At 40.7% G+C, this 15539-nt stretch overlaps 4 gene segments (V, D, J or C); all 4 read right to left on the minus strand.

Annotated features, from left to right (window-relative positions):
• The window catches only part of LOC123943471, a 104812-nt gene extending 95519 nt beyond the window's left edge, over positions 1–9293 (minus strand). The window contains 1 exon segment of the C gene segment in view: positions 9210–9293. Within this exon segment, the coding sequence occupies positions 9210–9211 (2 nt within the window).
• Positions 1–15539, minus strand: part of LOC123943474 — a 1358446-nt gene that overhangs the window by 251391 nt on the left and 1091516 nt on the right.
• Positions 1–15539, minus strand: part of LOC123943485 — a 162126-nt gene that overhangs the window by 143443 nt on the left and 3144 nt on the right.
• LOC123943793 overlaps positions 1–15539 on the minus strand; it is a 397541-nt gene that overhangs the window by 87010 nt on the left and 294992 nt on the right.

Raw genomic sequence — 15539 nt, forward strand, 5'->3', positions numbered from 1 at the left:
TTAAGTCCCCGGACACAGGACAACCTCCCCTGGCGCTGAGCCAGAGAGAGTGCGGCAGAGAAACCAGGTCTTGGTCCCTGAGCCCACAGTGCACCCAAGAACGTGTGGGGTCCAGCTCCTGGGCCAATCAGCCTGACTCAAGCTGGCTGGGAGCCTCGCCAGATGGCAGACGGCTATCAGACCCTGAGAGACACGTGTCCCACACCGCCCCCCACCCCCCAGAGGTGCTCCCAGCATGGGACAGCGGGGAAAATCTCAGTGTGTGGTCGCTGCTTGGAACCTCTCTGGTGGTCTGGAGCTGCCCAGACAGCCGCTGCTGCTGTGGTTTTGGGTACAAGGAGGAGATCCTGCATCCCCAGGAACCGCGACTTGGAACCTACTCTGCCAGCAGCTCTACAGAGCATTCTGATACTTCTCTCAGAGAGTGAGGTTGGGTGCAGTTTGCTTTCCTCTAAACCTCCAAAAACCATCAAAAGCTGTCAAGGCGAGAGATAAAACAAACAAACAAACAAAAACAATAACAACAACAACAACAACAAACCCAGAACAAACAAACATAAGAACCTCCAGAGAACAAAAGCCTGCAAAACCAATTTCCTCAGAGCCCACCCCTTTGAGGGGGCTGGGAGGACTTATCTCAGGGAACATCATTGACTGAAAACACACGTGGCAGGCCCCTCCCCCCAGAAAATCAACCAGGAAGAAAAAAAAAAAAAAGACGACAAGAGAACAACCACCACTACTTCATAGATACAACTTTTATTTTTAACTCGTTCCCACTATTCTGGTTCATTTTTTTTATATAGATAAATTTTTTTAAAGATTTTATTTATTTGACAGAGAGAGGGAGAGATCCCAAGTAGGCAGAGTAGCAGGCAGAGAGAGGGGAGAAGCAGGCACCCTGCTGAGCAGAGAGCCTGATGGTGGGGCTCAATCTCAGGACCCTGAGATCACGACCTGAGCTGAAGGCAGAGGCTTTAATCCACTGAGCCACCCAGGTGCTCTAGATAAATTTTTAACCTATTTACCATCACAGTGAGATGTCCAGTACATCAAATTCCATAATAACCTTCTAACCTGAACTTTTTGATACAGACACCCATGTTTTTCTTTTGCTTTTCTATTTTTTAAATTTTTAATTTTTTTTAAATTTTAGTTTAGTCTAGTTTAGTCTCTTTTTATTTTTATTTTCTTTTTTTTGTCTTTCTTTTTTTTTCCATTTTATTTATTTTTTCAGTGTAACAGTACTCATTCTTTTTGCACAACACCCAGTGCTCCATGCAAAACGTGCCCTCCCCATTACCCACCACCTGTTCCCCCAACCTCCCACCCCTGGCCCTTCAAAACCCTCAGGTTGTTTTTCAGAGTCCATAGTCTCTTATGGTTCGCCTCCCCTCCCCAATGTCCATAGCCCGCTCCCCCTCTCCCAATCCCACCTCCCCCCAGCAACCCCCAGTTTGTTTTGTGAGATTAAGAGTCATTTATGGTTTGTCTCCCTCCCAATCCCATCTTGTTTCATTTATTCTTCTCCTATCCCCCTACCCCCCCATGTTGCTTCTCCATGTCCTCATATCAGGGAGATCATATGATAGTTGTCTTTCTCCGATTGACTTATTTCACTAAGCATGATACGCTCTAGTTCCATCCACGTCGTCGCAAATGGCATGATTTCATTTCTTTTGATGGCTGCATAGTATTCCATTGTGTATATATACCACATCTTCTTGATCCATTCATCTGTTGATGGACATCTAGGTTCTTTCCATAGTCTGGCTATTGTAGACATTGCTGCTATAAACATTCGGGTACACGTGCCCCTTCGGATCACTATGTTTGTATCTTTAGGGTAAATACCCAGTAGTGCAATTGCTGGGTCATAGGGTAGTTCTATTTTCAACATTTTGAGGAACCTCCATGCTGTTTTCCTTCATATAGAGTTAAACTTCAAGGTAACCCCCTTTCCTCAGTTAATGCTACCCCTATAGGTAAACCAATTTTTAATCCTCCTTTGTCCTAGGAAAGTTGAGTCCTTTAACAAAGATATCAAGATACATCCAGGAAGAATCAAAATAAGCTTCCTTGCCCACACCAAGAATTTATAACCACTCTCCCATCTTTTACTTCCGCCAGTGTTTCTGTGTACTCGTGTTTGTCCTGATAGTATATAAATCTTATACTTGGAGTTTTTTGATGAAATTCTCCATTTTTTTGCATATATATATGTATATATATATATATATATATATATCTCATCATATATTTTTATCAGTCTTTTGGTTTGTCTGTTTTTGTTTGTATACTTCATAAATCTTACCTTGGGGCCCATTTGGGCTGAGCCTTCTCTTTTATCTTCCCTTTTTTCCCTGTCTCTCTCTCTCTCTCTCTTTTTCTTTTTCTTTTCTCTTTTCTCCCATTTGGGGGGGGAATCCTGATTGTTCAGAAGCTTTCCAAGGTACACCTTAATGCACCACAGTCGATACATCATGCTACATCCATTCAGTCATCGCTCACCAAAATGACTAGGAGGAGGAATGCCCAACAGAAGAAAAATTCAGAGGATGGGCCTTTTAGAACAGAGCTAATGGCTAACGACATAGACAATATGTTGGAAAAGGAATTCAGGCTAACAATTATCCAGGCAATAGCTAGGTTGGAGAAAGCCATGGATAACCAAAAGGAATTGATTAAGGCAGAACTGAAAGCCACAAGGGATGATGTTCACAAAGTTAGGGCAGAACTGAAAGCAGAAGGGATGATGTTCACAAGCCCTCAATGAGTTCCAATCTAATCTAAATTCTCTAAAACTAGGGTAACTGAGACAGAAGATAGAATTAGTGATCTGGAGGACAAACAGATAGAGAGAAAGGATCAGGAGGAAGCCTGGAACAAACAGCTCAGAAGCCATGAAAAGAGAATCAGGGAAATAAATGATGCCATGAAACGTTCCAACGTCAGAATGATTGGAATCCCTGAAGGGGAGGAGAAAGAAAGAAGTCTAGAAGATATAGTGGAATAAGTTGTCCATGAAAAATTTCCCAAACTCGTGAAAGGAACCAGCATTCATGTACTAGAGGCAGAATTGTCTCCCCTCAAGATTATAGATGCTAAAAAAAATCAAGGCACCTGATAATAAAATTGAAAAATCATAATTGTAGATACAATCTCTTGAAAGCAGCTAGGACAAAGAGGCTCCTTACCTACAGAGGGAAGCCCATCAGAATAACGTCAGACCTATCCACAGAGACATGGCAAGACAGGAAGGGCTGACAAGATATATTCAGGGTACTAAATGAGAAGAACATGCATCCAAGAATACTTTATACAGCAGAACTGACATTCAGAATGGATGGAGAGATAAAGTTTCCAAGGCCAGCAAGGCTTAAAAGACTATATAACCACCTAGCTGACACTGCAAGAAATATTAAGGGGGGTTCTATAAAAGAGAAAAAATCCTAAGAATATCATTGAACAGAAATATAGAGACAACCAACAGAAAGAAAGACTTCAAAGGCAACAAGATGTCAATAAAAATCTAACTATCGATAATCATTCTCAATATGAATGGCTTAAATGCGGCCATAAAATGACACAGGGTTGCAGATTGGATAAAATGACAGAACCCATGCATATGTTGTCTACAAGAGACATTTTGAACCTAAGGATACACCCAGACAAAAGTGAAGGGATGAAGAAGCATCTCTCATGCCAAAGGGCCTCAAAAGAAGGCAGGGGTACCGATTCTCATATCAGATAAATTAGATTTTTTTTTTACATTTTTTAAAATTTTTATTTGTTTATTTACAGCATAACAGTGTTCATTGTTTTGGCATCACACCCAGTGCTCCATGCAGTACGTGCCCTCCCTATTACCCACCACCTGGTTCCTCAACCTCCCACCCCACCCCCCGCCCCCGGCGCCCCTTCTTAACCCTCTGGTTGTTTTTCAGAGTCCATAGTCTCTCATGGTTCATCTCCCCTTCCAGTTTCCCTCAACTCCCTCTCCTCTCCATCTCCCCATGTCCTCCATGTTCTTTGTTATGCTCCACAAATAAGTGAGACCATATGATACTTGACTCTCTCTGCTTGACTTATTTCGCTCAGCATAATTTCTTCCAGTCCCGTCCATGTTGCTATAAAAGTTGGGTATTCGTCCTTTCTGATGGAGGCATAATCCTCCACTGTGTATATGGACCACATCTTCCTTATCCATTCATCCGTTGAAGGGCATCTTGATTCTTTCCACAGTTTGGCGACCGTAGCCATTGCTGTAATAAACATTGGGGTACAAATGGCCCTTCTTTTCACTACATCTGTATCTTTGGGGTAAATACCCAGCAGTGCAATTGCAGGGTCATAGAGAAGCTCTATTTTTAATTTCTTGAGGAATCTCCACACTGTTCTCCAAAGTGGCTGCACTAACTTGCATTCCCACCAACAGTGGAAGAGGGTTCCCCTTTCTCCACATCCTCTCCAACACACGCTGTTTCCTGTCTTGCTAATTTTGGCCATTCTAACTGGTGTCAGGTGGTATCTCAATGTTGTTTTCATTTGAATCTCCCTGATGGCTAGTGATGATGAACATTTTTTCATGTGTCTGATAGCCATTTGTAAGTCTTCGTTGGAGAAGTGTCTGTTCATATCTTCTGCCCATTTTTTGATATGATTATCTGTTTTGTGTGTGTTGAGTTTGAGAAGTTCTTTATAGATCCTGGATATCAACCTTTTGTCTGTACTGTCATTTGCAAATATCTTCTCCCATTCCGTGGGTTGCCTTTTTGTTTTGTTGACTGTTTCCTTTGCTGTGCAGAAGCTTTTGATCTTGATGAAGTCCCAAAAGTTCATTTTTGCTTTTGTTTCCTTGGCCTTTGGAGACATATCTTGAAAGAATTTGCTGTGGCTGATATCGAAGAGGTTACTGCCTATGTTCTCCTCTAGGATTCTGATAAATTAGATTTTTTAACCTAAAGACTGTAGTCAGAGATACAGAAGGACACTACATAATTCTTAAAGGGACTATCCACCAAGATGATCTAAGAATTGTAAATATCTACGCCCCAATATGGGAGCAGCCAGTTACATAAGGAAACTATTAATCAAGATAAAGAGTCACATTGATATGAATACTTTAATAGTAGGAGATCTTAACACGCCTCTTTCAGTAATAGACAGATCATCCAAGCAGAAAATCAATGAAGAAACAACAGCGTTGAATGACACATTGGACCAGATGGACCTCATCGATATATACAGAACATTCCACCCTAAAACAACAGAATACTCATTCTTCTCAAGTGCACATGGAACCTTCTCCAGAATAGACCACATACTCGGTCACAGATCAGGATTCAACTGATACCAAAAGACTGACACTATTACCTGGATATTCTCAGATCACAATGCTTTGAAATTGGAGCTCAATCACAAGGAAAAGTTCAGAAGGAACTCAAACACCTGGAAGCTAAAGGCCACCTTGCTTAAGAATGCTTGGATCAACCAGGAGGTCAAAGAAGAACTTCAACGTTTCATGGAAACAAATGAGAATGAAGACACTTCTGTCGAAAACCTACGGAATACAGCAAAGGCGGTTCTAAGGGGGAAATGTATAGTCATCCAAGCCTCCCTCAAAAAAATTGAAAAATCCACCATAAAGCAGCTCTCTCCACACCTTAAAGAACCGCAGAATCAACAACAAATCAAACCAAATCCACACACAAGAAAGGAAATAATCGAGATTAGAACAGAGATCAATGAGGTAGAAACAAGAGATACAGTAGAATGTATCAATGAAACTAGAAGCTGTTTTTTTGAAGAATTACTAAGATCAATAAACTGGGGCATCTGGGTGGCTCAGTGGGTTAAAGCCTCTGCCTTCGGCTCAGGTCATGATCCCAGGGTCCTGGGATTGAGCCTCACATCAGGCTCTCTGCTCAGTGGGGAGCCTGCTTCCTCCTCTCTCTCTCTCTCTCTGCCTGCCTCTGTGTCTACTTGCGATCTCTATCTGTTAAATAAATAAAATATTGAAAAAATAAGATCGATAAACCACTGGCCACACTAATTCAAAAGAAAAGAGAGAAAGCCCAAGTTAATAAAATTATGAATGAAAAGGGAGAGATCACAACTGACACCAAGGAAGTAGAAACAATCATCATAAATTAGTACCAACATTATATGCCAATAAGCTAATCAAACTAGATGAAATGGATGCATTCCTGGAAAAGTATAAACTCCCAAAATTGAACCAGGAAGAAACTGACAACCTGAATAGACCAATATCTAGTAACGAGATTGATGCAGTGATCAAAAACCTCCCAAAAAACAAGAGCCCAGGACCTGATGGATTTCTGGGGAATTCTACCAAACATTCAAAGAAGAAATAACACCTATTCTCCTGAAGCTGTTCCAAAAAATTGAAGCAGAAGGAAAACTTCCAGACTCTTCTTATGCAGCCAGCATTACCCTGATCCCCAAACCAGGCAAAGACCCTACCAAAAAGGAGAGTTTCAGACCAAGATCACTGATGAATATGGGTACTAAGATTCTCAACATGATCCTAGCAAACAGGATCCAAAAGCACATTAGAAAGATTATCCACCATGACCAGGTGGGATTCATCCCTGGGTTCCAAGGATAGTTTAACATTCAGAAATCAATCAATATGATAGAACAAATCAATAGGAGAAGAGAGTAGAACCACACAGTCCTCTCAATTGATGCAGAAAAAGCATTTGACAAAATCCAGCATCCATTCCTGATTAAAACGCTTCACAGTATAGGGATAGAGAGAACATTCCTGAACTTCATAAAATCTATCTATGAAAGATCCACAGCAAATATCGTACTCGATGGGAAAAAGCTTGCAGCCTTCCTGTTGATATCAGGAACACGACAAGGATGCCCACTCTCACCACTCTTGTTCAACATAGTATTAGAAGTTCTAGCAATGGCAATCAGACAACAAAGAGAAATAAAAGGTATCCAAATTGGCAAGGAAGAAGTCAAACTCTCTCTCTTTACAGATGACATGATTCTTTATATGGAAACCCCAAGGACTCCACGCCAAAGTACTGGAACTCACACAGTAATTCAGTAATGTGGCAGGATACAAAGTCAATGTACAGAAATCAGTGGCTTTCTTATACACTAACAAAGAAAATACAGAAAGGGAAATTAGAGAATCGATTCCATTTACTATAGCACCAAGAACCATAAGATACCTGGGAATAAACCTAACCAAAGAGGTAAAGGATCTGTACTCGAGGAACTACAGAACACTCATGATGAACACTCTGCAATAAACATTGGGGTACAGATGGCCCTTCTTTTCACTACATCTGTATCTTTGGGGTAAATACCCAGCAGTGCAATTGCAGGGTCATAGAGAAGCTCTATTTTTAATTTCTTGAGGAATCTCCACACTGTTCTCCAAAGTGGCTGCACTAACTTGCATTCCCACCAACAGTGTAAGAGGGTTCCTCTTTCTCCACATCCTCTCCAACACACGTTTTTTCCTGTCTTGCTAATGTTGGCAATTCTAACTGGTGTCAGGTGGTATCTCAATGTAGTTTTAATTTGAATCTCTCTGATTGCTAGTGATGATGAACATTTTTTCATGTGTCTGATAGCCATTTGTATGTCTTCGTTGGAGAAGTGTCTGTTCATATCTTCTGCCCATTTTTTGATATGATTATCTGTTTTGTGTGTGTTGAGTTTGAGAAGTTCTTTATAGATACTGGATATCAACCTTTTGTCTGTACTGTCATTTGCAAATATCTTCTCCCATTCCGTGGGTTGCCTCTTTGTTTTGTTGACTGTTTCCTTTGCTGTGCAGAAACTTTTGATCTTGATGAAGTCCCAAAAGTTCATTTTTGCTTTTGTTTCCTTGGCCTTTGGAGACATATCTTGAAAGAAGTTGCTGTGGCTGATATCGAAGAAGTTACTGCCTATGTTCTCCTCTAGGATTCTGAGAGATTCCTGTCTCACGTTGAGGTCTTTTATCCATTTCGAGTTTATCTTTGTGGACGGTGTAAGGGAATGGTCGAGTTTCATTCTTCTACATATCGCTGTCCAGTTTTCCCAGCACCATTTATTGAAGAGACTGTCTTTTTTCCATTGAATATTTTTTCCTGTTTTGTCGAAGATTATTTGACCATAGAGGTGAGGGTCCATATCTGGGCTCTCCACTCTGTTCCACTGGTCTATGTGTCTGTTTTTATGCCAGTACCACGCTGTCTTGGTGATCACAGCTTTGTAGTAAAGCTTCTTTGTGATTTATTTGGACCCTTTCTCTTTCATTTTGTTAAATTTAGGTAGAGGATTCTCAGGTGTATTTTGGTTTTTTTCCCCCAAAGTATCACATGACGTGATGAGCACAGGGTTTTGTACTGAAGAGATGGAGCGTTGAAAATTATATCAAAAGCCAATGATGTAATATAGCTTGGCTAATTGAATTAGAAAAAAATATATGCAGACCCTAGTTTCTTTGATCTGTTCTGTGTTTCTTAGTTTCTATATAATCACTTTCTGCTCTAATCTTGCTATTTCCTTCCTTCTGCTATATTTAGGATTCAGTTGCTCTTTCTCTAGCACCTTTAGGTATAATGTTAGGTTGTTTATTTGAGATTTTTCTTGCATCTTGAGGTGCTCCTGTATGGTGTGTATTTCTGTCTTAGGACCACCTTTGCTGCAGAGAAGTGACAGGATAGTGATAATGGTTTTCTACTCTTTTCTTAAATTTAATTTTATTTTTTCAGTGGAGGTTTTATACTCGTGTGTGTGTGTGTGTGTGTGATCTTCTGGCCCCACTGGAGGTTCTTGTGATCCACAGTGAGTGCCACTGAAATTCTTATGAGGGTTTTGTTGACCTGCATCAGGATATTTGTAATTTTTTGGTATTTAAGACAAGAGGAAACAATGTAACTGACTCTTTTTTTTTTTTTTTGCATGTTAGTATATTTGTCTTTCTGTTACAACTAAGTTTCTACATCAGAGAGTGAATAGGTAAGCACAGAATAATATCGAGGAGGCTCCCTTGGGGAAACTGCTCTATGGAGAGGAAACCCCAGACCCTGACAGGAAATGTGCCATAGCTTCCATCTGCACCTGCTCCTGGGATTAAAGACAGAATTGGTGAGTAGTGTGCACCCTCTGATGGTCTGATACTCTTGTGTTTGGGATTTGTGTCTGGGCTCACACTGATGTCCCCTCATTGTATCTCTCGCACAGTAATACACGGCCGTGTCCTCGGCTCTCAGGCTGTTCATCTGCAGATACAGCGTGTTCTTGCTGTTGTCTCTGGAGATGGTGAATCGGCCCTTCACAGAGTCTGCATAGTATGTGCTACTTCCACCACTGCTAATATATGCGACCCACTGCAGCCCCTTCCCTGGAGCCTGGCGGACCCAGCTCATCCAGTAGCTACTGAAGGTGAATCCAGGTGCTGCACAGGAGAGTCTCAGGGACCCCCCAGGCTTCACCAGGTCTCCCCCAGACTCCACCAGCTGCACCTCACACTGCACACCTGCAGACACAAGACATCCCTGTAAGGAAACTGTCACACATCCATGGTTTCTCTCACTCATATCCACTCACATCGTCAACGTCTCTTGTTCTCCAGAAATTACCTTTTAGAAGAGCAGCAAGGAAAACCCAGCCAAGCACAAATTCCATGATGAGTTCTCCGTGTTCTGTTCTGATCAGTGAATGAGGACACCTAGAAATCCCAGGGCTGGAACTCCTCTATGGGCTGCGCTGTTTTATTCAGTGGAGGGAAGACCCTATTTGCATGTTCTCTGAGTATATAATTAGCTCCAGACGTAGGTTCAATTCTTAACAAGTTACAAAGATTGCATTGTTTGTGGATCACTTTGGTTAGATGGCACTTTGACAATGTGCAGTATTCTTTTTTCTGTTTCTTTAAAAAATGCATTTATTGGGTTCCTGGGCATCTCAGTGGGTTAAAGCCTCTGCCTTTGGCTTAGGTCATGATCCTGGATTCCTGGGATCGAGTCCCCCCAATGGGCTTTCTGTTTGGACGGGGAGTCTGCTTCACCCCCCTCTCTCTGCCTGCCTCTCTGACTACTTGGGATCTCTCTCTGTCCAATAAATAAATAAAATCTTTAAACAATGCATTTATTGGTAGTAAACGTTGGAATAGGACATCAATAATATAAATTCCCATTCAGAGTTAGGAATTCTATCAGAGTTGTTTAAATATACCTTTAATATATGAATGAATAAACTTTGCAAAATTACAAGGACTATCAGTTTCCAAGCTCACTTTTGTTTCCCATTGTCCTGTGTGTCTATTTTTATGCCAGCACCATACCGTTTGGATGACAACAACTTTGTAATCTAGCTTGAAATTGGAGTGTGGTGACTCCAGATGGCTTAGTCGCCTGTTTGCTTGCTTTCTTTCTTTTCTTAAAAAATTATTTATTTTTTAAATAGTCCTTTCAGTGTTCAGAATCCATTGCTTCTGCACCACACTGAGTGGTCCATGCAATATGTGCCCTCCACAATAACGACCACCAGGTTCACCGAACCTCCCACCCCTCTCCCCTCCAAAACCCTCAGTTAGTTCCTCCAAGTCCAAAGTCTCTCATGGTTTGTCTCCCCCTCCAATTTCTCCCAACTCCTTTCTCCTCTCCAGCTCCCCATGTCCTCTGTGTTCTTTCTTTCACTTTTTAAAAAGTTATTTATTTATTTATTTGGCAGAGATAGACAAAATGAGAGAGGGAACAGAAGCAGAGGGAGTGGGAGAGTGAGAAGCAGGCTTCTGGCTGAGCAGGGAGCCCGATGTGGGGCTTGATCCCAGGAGCCTGGAATCATGAACTGAACTGAAGGCAGTTTAATGACTGCCTTTAATGTTTAATGACTGCATCACCCAGGCCCCCCCCCCCCCCCGTGTTATTTCTTATGCTCCATAAATAAGTGAAACCATATGATAATTGACTCTCTCTGCTTGAATTATTTCACTCAGCATAATTTCTTCCAGTCCTGTCTATGTTGCTACAAAAGTTGGGTATTCATCCTCTGATGGAGGCATAAAAGTCCATAGTATATATGGGCCACATCTTCCTTATCCATTTGTCCGTTGAAGGACATCTTGGTTCTTTCCACAGTTTGGCGACTGTGGCCATTGCTGCCATGAACAGTGGGGTACAGATGGCCCCTTTTTTCACTACATCTGTATGTTTTTAATATTCTATTTTTAAAGAAATTTTATTTACTTTTAAAATTTCTTTCCAGTGCAATTGCAGGGTCGTAGGGGAGCTCTATTTTTAATTTCATATGAAATCTCCACACTGTTTCCAAAGTCGTTGTACCAACTTGCATTCCCACCAACTGTGTAAGATGTTCCCCTTTCTCCACAACCTGTCCAACACTTGTTTACTGTCTTGTTAATTTTGGCCATTCTCACTGGTGTAAGGTGGTATCTCAATGTGGTTTTTATTTGAATCTCCGTGATGGCTAATGATGATGAGTACTTTCCCATGTGTCTGTTAGCCATTTGTATGTCTTCATTGGAGAAGTGTCTGTTCATATCTTCTGCCCATTTTTTGATTTGATGATCTGTTTTGTGTGTGTTGAGTTTGAGGAGTTCTTTATAGATCCTGGATATCAGCCTTTTGTCTGCACTGTCATTTGCAAATATCTTCTCCCATTCCGTGGGTTGCCTCTTTGTTTTGTTGACTGTTTCCTTTGCTGTGCAGAAGATTTTGCTTTGTTTTTTTACTTTTTAAAATTTCTTTTCAGCATAACAGTATTCATTGTTTTTGCACCACACCCAGTGCTCCATGCAATACCTGCCCTCCCTATTACCCACCACCTGGTTCCTCCAACCTCCCATACCTGACCCTTCAAAACACTCTGGTTGTTTTTCAGAGTCCATAGTCTCTCATGGTTCATCTCCCCTTCCAGTTTCCCTCAACTCCCTCTCCTCTCCATCTCCCCATGTCCTCCATGTTATTTGTTATGCTCCACAAATAAGTGAAAGCATATGGTAATTGACAGAAGCTTTTGATATCGACAAAGTCCCAAGAGTTCATTTTCACTTTTGTTTCCTTTACCTTTGGAGACATGTTTTTAAAGAAGTTTCAGTGGTTGATGTCAAAGACGTTACTGCCTATGTTCTCTTCCATGATTCTGATGGATTCCAGCCTCACATTAAGGTCTTTTATCCGTTTCGAGGTTTTCTTTGTGTATGGTGTAAGCAACGGTCGAGTTTCATTCTTCTACACATAGCTGTCCAATTTTCCCAGCACCATGTATTGAAGAGACTGTCTTTTTGCACTGGATATTTTTTCCTGCCCTGTTGGAGATTATTTGATCATAGAGTTGCAGGTCCATTACTGGGCCCTCTACTCTGTTCTACTGGTTTATGTGTCTTTGTTTGTGCCAGTATCATGCTGTCTTTGTGTCAATAGGTTTGTAGTATATCTTAAAATCAGGAAACCTGATGCCTCCAGCTTGATTTTTCTTTTCAACACTTCCTTAGTAATTCAGGGTGTTTTCTGGTTTGTTACACATTTTAGGATTTTTTTTTCAGCACAAAGTAATTAAAACATTCCATGCTCATGGATTAGAAGAATAAACATGGTTAAAATATCTATACTGTCCAGGGCAATCTATACTTTCAGTGCCATCCTGATGAAAATTCCACTGGCATTTTTCAAAACAAGGGCTTTCAATGACACACTCGATCAGACTGATTTTCTTATATTATGCTTTATATCATTTTAATTTAAATTCAGTTCAGTTAACACACAGTGCATTATCGGTTTTAGAGGTAGATTTAGTGATTCATCAGTTGTCTATAACAGCTGCGCTCATTCCACGAAGTGCCCTCCTTAATGCCCTTTGGCCAGGTACCCCATACCCCACAGCCACCCCTAGTTTAAACACAAAATTTTGAATATAATTTCAGGATTTGGATTGGGGAATGTTCATCCTAGAATTATAGCTCCATTTATTTGTTTGATCACACTTTATCTGCTTAAATTCTTTTAAAAATTATGTTCATTTAGCCACCATAGAGTACATTATTCGTTTTTGATGTAGTGTTCAACAGTTCATTAATTGTTTATAACACCCACTGCTCCTCCCAGCATGTGTCCTCCTTATCGCCCAACCCCAAGCTACCCCATTCCCTGACTCACACCCCTCAAAATCTCTGTCTGTTTCACAGAGAAACCTATTGATTTCTGATTTTATTTATTTGGGGCTTTCTATTTTCCTTTTGAGAAATCTAGGCAGAGGTTTCTCAATTTTATTTTATTTTTTCCAAAGAACTAGACTTAGCTTTTTTAATCTGTTCTGCTGTTTTTTGGTTTTTATATCATTTATTTCTCCTCTAGTCTTTAGCATTTCCTTCCTTCTGCTGTATTTAGGCTTCAGTCATTGCACTTTCTCCAGCTCCTTCCGGTGTAATGTTAGGTGGTGTCTTTTAGATTTTCCTTGCTTCTTGAGGTCTTCTTGTATGCTGTGTATTTCTGTCTTAGGACCACCCATGCTAATTAGGTGAAAGTGATGAAGGTTTTATACTTGTGTGTGTGTGTGTGTGTGTGTGTGTGTGTGTGTGTGTGTTTAATGTTCAGGCTCCACATCCACACTGCACTTGGTGGGATTTCAGTACTTTATGATGTTGTCACTAACATTGATGCCCTTAGCATTGTTTAAGACAGTGACAACCCCCCTCCAAAGACCTTTCTTCTTTTACTTTGGATTGTTGATGCCTCTGTGGCCTCATGTGCAGCATGGACTTTATGATCCTTCTATCAGGTTTGTACATTGAGCTAGGAGGACCTGTGATGCATACTGAGTGCCTCTGGGATTCCTGTAAAGGCCCAGTTGATGAGCATCAGGATATTCGTGATTCATGGGCATTTAGGGAGAGGGATAAACAAGGTGAGTGGCTCTGTATTTTGTGCATTTTAATATAATCGTTTTCCCATTAGAACAAATTTTTGAAGTCAGAGAGTGAAATGGTAAGCACAGGTCATCACTAGCCATCAGGGATATTCAAATTAAAACCACATTGAAATACTACCTTACACCAGTTAGAATGGCCAAAACTAGCAAGACAGGAAACAACGTTTGTTGGAGGGGATGTGGAGAAAGGGGAACCCTCTTACACTGTTGGTGGGAATGAAGTTGGTGCAGCCACTCTGGTAAACAGTGTGGAGATTCCTCAAGAAATTAAAAATAGAGCTTCCCTATGACCCTGCAATTGCACTACTGGGTATTGACACCAAAGATACAGATGTAGTGAAAAGAAGAGCCATCTGTACCCCAATGTTTATAGCAGCAATGGTCACGGTCGTGAAACTGTGGCAAGAAGTAAGATGCCCTTCAACGGATGAATGGATAAGGAAGATGTGGTCTATATACACGATGGAGCATTATGCCTTCATCAGAAAGGATGAATACCCAACTTTTGTAGCAATATTGACGGGACTGGAAGAGATTATACTGAGCGAAATAAGTCAAGCAGAGAAAGTCAAGTATCATATGGTTTCACTTATTTGTGGAGCATAACAAAGAACATGGAGGACATGGGGAGATGGAGAGGAGAGGGAGTTGAGGGAAACTGGAAGGGGAGATGAACCATGAGAGACTATGAACTCTGAAAAAGAACCTGATGGTTTTGAAGGGGTGGGGGGTGGGAGGTTGGGAAACCAGGTGGTGGGTTATAGGGAGGGCATGTATTGCATGGAGCACTGGGTGTAGTGCAAAAACAATGAGTACTGTTAAGCTGAAAATAAATACATAAATAACTTAAATAATTATAAAAAGGGCATAGATTCTGAAATTCAACTTTCAGAATTTGAATTCTAGCTTTATCATTTATTGTTATATCACAATAAGCAAGTAACTTCATCTGTACATCTCAGACAGTATCTTAAATAATATCTTGTTTTCATTCTCATTGGTTTCCATGAATTGTTGAAGTTCTTCTTTGATCTCCTGGTTGATCCAAGCATTCTTAAGCAAGGTGGTCTTTAGCTTCCAGGTTTTTGTTTTCCTTCCAAACTTTTCCTTGAGATTGAGCTCCAGTTTCAAAGCATTGTGATCTGAGAATATGCAGGGAATCATGTCAGTCTTTTGGTATCGGTTGAGCCCTGATTTGTGACCCTATATGTGGGCTATTCTGGAGAAGGTTCCATGTGCACTTGAGAAGAATGAGTATTCTGTTGTTTTAGGGTGGAATGTTCTGTATTTATCTATGAGGTCCATCTGGTCCAATGTGTCATTCAATGCTCTTGTTTCTTCATTGATTTTCTGCTTGGATGATCTCTCTATTACTGAGAGAGGAGTGTTAAGATCTCCTACTATTAATGTATTCATATCAATATGACTCTTTATCTTCATATCAATATGACTCTATCTAGTTTTCTTATGTAATTGGCTGCTCCCATATTGGGAGCATAGATATTTACAATTGTTAAATCATCTTGGTGGATAGTCCCTTTAAGAATGATGTAGTGTCCTTCTGTATCTCTGACTACAGTCTTTAGTATAAAATCTAATTTATCTGCTAT

The sequence above is a fragment of the Meles meles genome, chromosome 6 (genome assembly GCF_922984935.1).
Source record: "Meles meles chromosome 6, mMelMel3.1 paternal haplotype, whole genome shotgun sequence".
Classification (NCBI taxonomy): domain Eukaryota; kingdom Metazoa; phylum Chordata; class Mammalia; order Carnivora; family Mustelidae; genus Meles; species Meles meles.